Here is a 9,247-nt window from a genome sequence, read left to right as displayed (position 1 = left end):
ATATATATATATATATATATATAAAAGAATTGCAAGAGCCACTCAAATCCGAGTGCTAAGTTTCCTTATAGTGGGTATTTAAAGAATAAAAGAAATAGAAAAAAGAAAACCATGTAGAACCAAGTTAATAAAATGTTTGTAAGGAAAATATTTATTATGAAGATAAGATTTAAGGATTATCAATCAAACAACTGAATTTCTCACGGAAAATTTAAGATAACAAAGAGAGTATTAAATCTTCCAAAAGCTAATGAGAAAAGTTAAGTGATCATAAATAGAGCCTTAAAAGATGCAATTAATCGCCGAAAAGAGGCGTGAGATGACTTAGCGAATTCAAATTAGAATTGAATTGATCCTTTACATGAAACCAGAAAAAAAAAATCAAAGGTCTTACCAAACCAAAAAGCTTAAAGAAAATTCTTCGAAAAGAAAAGGAACGGTTTTTAAAAAAAGAGAGAACAATTTTCCTATTCTCGAATGGAGTATATGATTTGTCACTTACATAGAAGGCAACGCAGAGACCGGCTGTGTAATCGCCTGGTAACTTGATGTTAGCACTAAAGAATCCATATTTATACATCTTGGATGAAATAAAACCCGCACCTGAAATTCCCCGAAATTAACGATCGATCAACGAAATCATATATATATATATATATTAGCATTAATTATACATGCAGGTTTTCTTGAGATTTTTAATAAAAATACAAGATGCGAATATATACCTGTGAAGCGATCAAGGAGGAGGCGGGCGGTTCTACCATTAGGTGAACGAACTAGGTTGCCATCGCCAAAGAGGGGGCTGTAACCTTCATCAAAGGAGATGGTGGAGAGATTGAAAGCTGCGCTGGCAATCATACGAGGAAAGGAGAAAAAGAAGAGAAGGAGATAGAAAGGTTTCGAGAGAGACCAACAACATAAGCAATCCATTTTGTTTTTAACCATAAATTTATTTTAGTATTTATCGTTTTTCTCTCTCGTTAATCCTCCTTTACTTTCTCTGCAAGTGTATATCTACAAAGCCACATGAATCGGAATGAGGAGAAGGAGAAGGGATAGGGAGAGGAGGAGAGGAGGATGGTCTTAATAAGGGTTGGATAAGTCTGCGGTCGTTTTGAACTGTGCTATTGTACAAAAATGCCCTTTGAATGTTTCGATTTGACGTTATTGCCACTTTGCAATGGATATGATGGGGTGGTGGTTGCAGTTTGTAGTTACTTGTTTTAGCCTGTTGTCTTCGTTGGCTTATGAATTAATGATTGTGGAGAACTATATTTTTAGGCAGTTGCATAATTGACCTAACCAGAAATATGGTTTGCTTGTGGTGCAAGACAAGGAGTGAGGCGACAACTAAGATGGATGGTGAAGGTGTGGGGCTCACAGATTCCATGCACAGAGGTTTACAGTTTAGATAGCATGCAAAAATAGATAAAAATACGCAACGCTCGTTCATTATGAGCATGCAAGGAGCCAGCCTTTGTTGTTCTTTAGGGTTAAGACGACGACCTTCTTGTTAGTATATCTAAAGTAGATTTGGTATCGTCTTAGGCTCGCTCGCTAGCTGTGTGTGTACTTAACCACTCCATTTTCTTTTCTTTTCTTTTCCTTTTCTGGTTCAACTACCTTTTTTAAAAAATAATAATAATAATACATATGGCTTCCCTTTTGTTAATGTTCCTTTTATTTATTTATTTATATGATCTCTCCTCCTTAGAAGATCATTTGGTATGCTAATAAAAAACCTATAGAACAATTTCTGACCTAATGACACAATGGTTTAGTACGTAGTTGATTAGGTGATTATCCGGGCCATGTTCAAAACTCTGCTTCTTTATCGTTGAATATTTTTTTTCTTTTTCTTTTATTACTTTTTTCTATTATATGAACCACTACCATAATATAAAATGAACATTCAAGAAAATAAATCAATTATGCTCACAAAAACATGAAAGACAGCCTTAATTTCCTTCCTCACGATGCCAATCCTTTCCTGTCATCCTCATTTTAACTCTCTATCCTCAAAACGATGTATAAGCTAACTAATATTGTCTTTGATGGCATATCTGTCTCCTTTCCTTGTTATGCTAATGCTTCTTTGTTTTTATGCTGTGAAAAATCAAAAGACTTGGAAATTTCCCAATTTAGGTAATTATTCGAATGCAAATGTTTGATAATAAAAAATTAAAGAACAATATTTGATGTACATTTTCGTGATATCATTGTGATCTTCATTTCTATCGGATTAGGTAGAGAGAGGATAAGACAATACTATAATTGTTGCTGTTGTTCCCAGCTGGAACTTCGGCGAATTGTACAATGACTGACAAGGTTTCTGTAAATGTAGAGGCAACAGGAGGGCGGTATGGTCAAATTAAGGGTAGAGGGAGGGAGGGAGGGAGGCGTGTGCAAGTGGTTTCTGTCTTCTTGATAGGAGTTGAAGGGCCCTGTTGGAATATATGAGTAACGGCATAAAGAGAAAGAAAGCTTCGAGGAGATGGACAAACCGCGTCCGATACTAACGGCGGCGTTTATAGTTAGTACCACGTTGTTATTTGTCGTTGTTTTTCGCTGTAGTAGAAAAATCGCTTTGGATTCCTGTCAAATTTTTATCAACTCCATTAATTTTACAGAATTATCCATAAATACATTGACCAGACCCTTCTCCTTATTCGTTTTCTCCGTAAAATTTAACCACTTATCCTAATTAATTACACTCTCTCTCTCTCTTCCTTTCTTTAATTTTTTTTTTCAGATGAATCGTTGCCAACCCTTCAAATACCATGAGTATGATTTTTTTTTATTTTTTTATTTTTTACTTATATAGAATTCATCATTTATGTATCTAGAAGGGGCCGCACACATGTATGGGTTTTTTTTGTGTGTATACAAAAAACAGAAGTCTTTATTTTTATTTTTTTGTTTTTGATTTTTATTATTTTTATGTAAATGACAAATGACTCACCACTAAAAAATTGAAAAACATCGGTGGAATGTACTATTAAATTTTTTAAATTTATTAACATAATTTTTTAGTAGTATTTATACTCATAGTCTATCAGTAAGAAACTTGCCAACGTGATCAACAACAAAAATAATCCATTAAAAAAATTACTTTTAATGATTTATAGTTTGTTGGTGAATTCGTCAATAATAATTTTATAAATAAATTTGCAGATGGACAAATAACGCAAAAAACCTCTTCTCACTTTATTTTGCTAGTACTTTGATCGCTGAATATAATATATCACTAACAACAAAATCATATGTCATTTAATTGGTGATTTTTTTCGTTTGTCAATATGTTTGTCAATGAATTTGACATATAACCGCCAAATAAACCATCTTTTATTATATTAGTGTGTAAATAGTGGTAATAACATTTTCAGTAATTCTTTTCCAACTCTTTGAAATATATCGATGAACTATGTATGTCAATTACCCTATCAATAATAATTTAAAAATATATATTAAATAAAAATAGAAAATAATTTTAAAAAAATAAATTAATATAAAAATAAAATATTTATTTTAAATTTAAACGTTTATAACTTCAAATAAAATTAATCTACAATAAAGGCGCTAAAAAAGAAGAAAGAGACGGATCTTCTCCTAAATCACGAGGCAAATAAAAAAAAGCACATATATCACTCATTTATGATTTCATCTCAAATAACAATTAGCGGAATTCGGTCATCTAGACATTGAGTCATTCATAATCAGCACCAAGATGGGTCATTCAATCTTTAATTTGCTAGTCTAAAATTACCTTGAACCTTAAAGTTTGAGTACTTGGAACTGATTGTGAGCATCTAATGGTTGAAACACTGTAGGTCATTTATAAAAACTTAGTCATAGTGGTAGAGAGATGATACACCTAATTTCTATCGGGTCCATCATACGATCTTCCAACTGCAAATCTAGATCGAGATTCAGATGGGTCAAAAGATCATCACCGTATCTCTCTTTCAACCTAGTGTTATATGTATCATGAAAATAAAATTTAAAAATTAAAATAATAATAATAATAACTTAAGAAAACAATGGTTGAAAACAACATACTACAAAGTCTTAATAATTCTTTACAGCTAATTTAGTCGGAAACTACCTCATAATATATATTTTTTGGTGTTTTTGTTGTTATTTATCAATTTTTTGATAGTGATTTGATAATATATTATTGTTTTTCCTTGTTAATTTGTACTATTTATAATATCTTCTTGGATAGCTTATACTAGTTTCTTGGGTTAAGTTTTGCCGCAGGATGAATTGAATTTTTATGCAAAAAAAAAGAAGAGTAATTGTTGTCAAAAGTGCATGTAGTCAACTTGACAAAGGATTTTGTGTGCTAATAAAGGCCAATATTATCAAAATTTTATTATTATTATTTTTGGTTTAATCAACTTAAATCATATGGATATTGAACTAATATAATAACCCGATTGGTGTTGTAATTCCAACCATGGCTTGTCTGACCGTTTTATTTTTATATATATAAATATTAACAAAATGACATTATATCAAAATTGCAAAAATATGAACCCACCACCTATTTTTTTATGTCTTTTTCATATCAATCCTTCTTCTTTCAATCTTGTCATTGGTCAATTATTTGAATCAATTGTCATTTAATTTGGCTAAAAAAGGATAAAAAATGGAGAGAAAATAAAGTTGAGGGCCAAAATAAAAAAGAAAAGAAAAATGATGAACAATTAATCCATAGCAAAATGGTAAACAGTATTAAATATATAGTAAAATCCCCAGACCTTCTAGAAAGTACTGCTATATAGGTTATAGCATCATGAAAGTGGAAACTGGAAAGTTGTCAACATCATAGCTAGCTAACTTCTTTGGAATAAAACAAAAAACAAAACAAAAGACGTATATGTTCAATGTTAATGGAGATGCGGGGTATCGATCCCCGTACCTCTCGCATGCTAAGCGAGCGCTCTACCATCTGAGCTACATCCCCTGAGTTCCTTCAGTTTTATATAATTATTATATTGACAACTAGCGACTAGGTCTTGCTAAGACGATAGCAATGCCAGACGAGCTCACTTTGAGGCAATCCGGTATTAATTAAAATTCAGGAAATGATTATTTAAACACCCTTCTTCACTTTATTATTATTATTTGGAGATTCTCTGTCTTCTTTTAATGTAACACCCGTGAAATTGATGCATGTCAAAATCAAAGATTGATAGAGAAAAAGGACAAGTATAAAGGAGATGCTTCTGATGAGGGCATACAGGTCAAAAGGTTGATGCAAGAGATCAACAGAAGATAAGGTCGGTCGTTATGCCACAACTCACTAGGCAATGGAAGAAAAGCCAGATAAAATAATGGCCTTGCTAAGTCAAAATCTCCGCAAAGCATGATAATTATTTAGAGATTATAACAATCTTGAAGTTCCTGGAGCATCAGTCATATCCTTGGAGAGTTGGACAGAGATACCTTTGGAATAAGAACATTTTGATGCCATTTCATAACTGTTTCTTGGTTATCCACAGAATCACCTGCTTTACGAAAATTTAAAGGTATACAGACAGAAGATACAACTAAGCAACCGAGAATCACAAGCAGAACGCATTGTGGGAATGGTAACATTTGAGTCATCTCTATAAGTAGCAGGACTGAAAAGTTGTGGAGTTCAGACCTGCATTGCTTGCAGCTTCCATTCCTTGTTTAAACGTTGTTATCTTGCTAATAAAAAGAAGATATATTTGTATTTAATTATCAGCTCTTGCATCATGCTTTACCATCTACCTCCGAGCTACGTGTTACATTTTACCCATTGACACCAGGACAAAGACCTTGCATTGTAATTTATACATCTGCAGAGAGCAACAAAGGCTAGCTAAACAAAAATGTTTTTAACTGTTCAAAACATGGTATTTTGATTCAACATCGCTTTCTGCATCCCACGGGAATGATCCAAAGGCAAAAGCTACCGCCTCCAGGACCGGCATAGCAAGTCCAGAGAATGTGATTGAGACAACTTCATCATTAGCCGTCTCAATGGAACCATTCTCAGCAATCCTTATATCTGGCCTCCCAGAAAGTGCTTTAGCCTGCTTTTCATTCAAAGAAATAGCTTCCTTTGGATCTTAAAGTTGCATATCTTTCCAGTGTCTCCACATATAAGTTCATCACATAGGATCTCAGTCTATATGATTTTTCTTCACCAGTATCCGTGAACCCCCATCAGGACAACCGCTATCACCAGGCACAATCCTTATCAAAGATTCTGGACCCCAAAGTCGGTTTCGCTGGACTTAGATCTTCAAACCATGCCCGGTCTTTATCAAATCCCTTGGGAAGGGTATTCATGGTTCTCTCAAGCTGATATCGCTGATCAACTCTTCTGAGGAAATATCCATACAGTATAGAAGCAGCAAATAGCTTTCAAAGTTTGACTTTGCTAATTTCTACAATGGTCTCAAGGGGGCAGACTAGTCGTACTCCAAGTACAATAGACAGGTGGCTCTGTATCATTTCAAGTTTTTGTTCCTGGTTTGGCCAAAAACCTACTCGTCCAGTGGGATCTGACGTAGGCAATATCTATGGGATCATGGAAATGACAACGTCTAAAATTTTCTGTACAATCATGGAGTAAATGATCTCCTTCTAAAATTTTCTGTACAATCATGGAGTAAATGATCTCCTCCAGTTTCCTTCTCCTTGACTTCAGATATTCTCCTAAATATCCGAGGATTAGTCACATTAGTGAGTCGCAGTTTTGCAGCCAGTGAATGATCAGCATTCAATTGGCAAACATGAAATATAAGCTTGGAAATATCAAAGCCCCTTTATGAAAATTGGAAAAACAAGCCAACAACAATTGAAACCTCTCCAACTATTATTAGCTCAGACAATAATGAGAGAGAGAGAGAGAGATGGATATAAATAAATGCAAGTCTCTTGTCTGAACCTGATCAAACACAATAATAGAGAGAGAGACAGAGGGAGAGAGAGAGAGAGGGAGATAAATAAATGCAAGCTGTTATTGTTGCAAGGGAATATTGTATATTTCTTTTTGTCATATAACCTGATCAAAGACGGGAAAAAAATTTCAAATGGTTGCGCCATCAAGAATAAAAGAGAATAAATTTAAGCTATGTATTGATAAGGTGCAGTATAAAAAAAGGAAACAAATAGGGAATCTTATACTGCAAATGGTATTCTCTAATTTCATAGCATATTGTTTAACGTCTTGTCTTGTTCATGCTTGGTATGATGATTAGGCATGCAGGAAACAAGCAAAAGAATTGGAAGCAGCGTATTGAAGTTAAGTATATGTAGAGAAACACTCAATAATTTTGAACTAGATGCTTAATTATGTCATCTAATTCATATAATGCAGTTCTAGTATTTGGATTTACCTGCAGTCACAGGTAAAATTTTGAGTCTTCGCTCACACTTAAAGCCAATCCCTAAAGGTATGACTGACATTGAAGTTTAAGTCTAAGGGTATATAATCAAAACCAGATCTGAACTTCTGAAAAGTGAAAGAGAAATTACAGCCGCAAGAGGCATGATTCTATTAGAAAATAAAAACACAAGAAAAGATAGATGAGGGGCGCGCGGCTGCTGGAAGTTTTGAAGAGATAAGGTTTGTTTCTTTTGTTTTAAGAAATTAGGATTTCACGTAAAAGCATAAGTAAAATCATCAGTTTACCTGATTTTACAATATTTCAATCTCTTTTTATCTGTTTTTAAGTTTTTAAAATAATAAATATATAGTAATTTTATAAAATTATATAATTTTATGAGTCAATTAAATTAATTTAATGAGTCAACTTCCAATTTTAATAACATTGATTTTATAAATATCATTTTATTACGCCAATAATATGAAATAACATAAATTATGCTATTTATCGAATTTTTTCTCTTATTATACTAGTTTCTTCAATAATTTTACACATTACATCAATTTAAAGAAAAAAACCTCTATGAAAATAAAACATTTTCAAGTATATTCTTAAGCAGCGGTAGAATCTTAGAAAAGATAGACATGGTTGATATATTTTTAAAAAAAATCTTCCCTTAGAAACAACATAATTAAAGGGAAAAAAATAAAACAAAAAAGCTAAAATGATTATAATTGATCACTTGAATAAGGATTTAAAAAGTAAACATATGAGGTCAATGAAAATAAATGATAACATGCAATTGAGAATCAATAAGATGACAAACAGAATAGATTTGTTTCATAACTCCAACTCCAAATATGTATACTCAGTGGCGGAGACAGGGGGCTAGTAGCCCCTGTAAGGAAAATTTTTTCTCAACCTCTTCTTTGTAAATATTTATAATTTTAGTAAAGATAACTGAAATTTCAATCTTTTTAAAATAATTGTTTAATTTGGCCCCTCTAATTTTTTGTTCTTCCTCTGCCACTGGGTATACTACGGAATTAAGGGTAGAACGAGAAATTCTAGCTTGCCCCTAAGATATATAAATAAAAGTAAAAATAAAAAAATATCAAATTCCATTTTTATAAGCTTAATAATTATATCAAAATGAAATTCTTGATTTTATTATATGTAGTATTATATTGTATATTACATTCTAATAAATACTAAAAGTTAAAAATGTTCAATATAAACACACACAAAAAAAAGAAATAGAAAAAAAAATTCTAAACTAAGTCATCCTTAATGAGCTTTTATTGAGTAGATCTTATTTATAATCATATTTGTTATGACATTCATAGAAATCTCTTTTTCTATGTATAAAATTAAATTATCATCAAGAAAATCATTATGTATTATGTTATGAAGCCTTGTTTTCATCAACTTTATTGCAAAAAAAGTTCACTTTGTAGTTGAGATACTAAAAGAGTGAAGGTTATTCGAATTAATCTATCGATTAAATGTTAGATTTTCTTATCTTTAAGAAACTATCATTGCTTTACACAACTCATAAAAAAAATAGCCAATTTCTAAAACTTTAGATGTTTTGGTATATCAATCTCATAATCTTACAATTGAAAATAAAGTTTATTTTGCCCACTAAAATCTTTGGAATAAATTTTTTTTTTCAAATTGCATACATCATCAACTATGAATGAGTTATAAGAATTTTGAGGACATAATTTTAATTTAAAATAAGAAGTTTAATTATTTGATCACAAAATCTACTATTTTACTCTTGTAATTGAAAATCAATTGCAATTACAAGTATATCAAATTGGAAATGATGTTATAAGGTTTTGAGAAATTCACTATAACAACCAGACCTACCA

General features: G+C 31.8%; 2 protein-coding genes and 1 non-coding gene across 3 annotated transcripts in view; all 3 read right to left on the bottom strand.

The window, feature by feature from the left end:
* LOC105121509 (probable xyloglucan endotransglucosylase/hydrolase protein 30) overlaps positions 1-1,080 on the bottom strand; it is a 2,883-nt gene extending 1,803 nt beyond the window's left edge. Inside the window, exons 1-2 of the mRNA XM_011020171.1 lie at positions 726-1,080; positions 503-603 (exon numbers count right to left, since the gene is read on the bottom strand). Coding sequence (XP_011018473.1) covers positions 503-603; positions 726-945 — 321 coding nt within the window. The 5' untranslated portion in view covers positions 946-1,080. The remainder of the gene's footprint in view (positions 1-502; positions 604-725) is intronic.
* Positions 1,081-4,896: 3,816 nt separating this feature from the next.
* On the bottom strand, positions 4,897-4,969 carry TRNAA-AGC (transfer RNA alanine (anticodon AGC)). The gene has a single exon. It is a non-coding gene; the product is annotated as a tRNA-Ala (tRNA).
* A 901-nt stretch (positions 4,970-5,870) lies between these two features.
* LOC105121674 (beta-casein (DUF760)) lies at positions 5,871-7,533 on the bottom strand. Its single transcript, XM_011020400.1, is given in 5 exon segments — positions 5,871-6,098; positions 6,100-6,191; positions 6,194-6,257; positions 6,259-6,624; positions 7,519-7,533. Coding segments are annotated over 5 exon segments (765 nt in total).
* Positions 7,534-9,247: the final 1,714 nt, after the last annotated feature.

This window comes from Populus euphratica, unplaced genomic scaffold, assembly GCF_000495115.2.
Source record: "Populus euphratica unplaced genomic scaffold, PopEup_1.0 scaffold25.1, whole genome shotgun sequence".
Lineage (NCBI taxonomy): Eukaryota > Viridiplantae > Streptophyta > Magnoliopsida > Malpighiales > Salicaceae > Populus > Populus euphratica.
The sequence above is the reverse complement of the archived record's forward strand: the minus strand, read 5'-3'. Positions and strand labels throughout refer to the sequence as shown.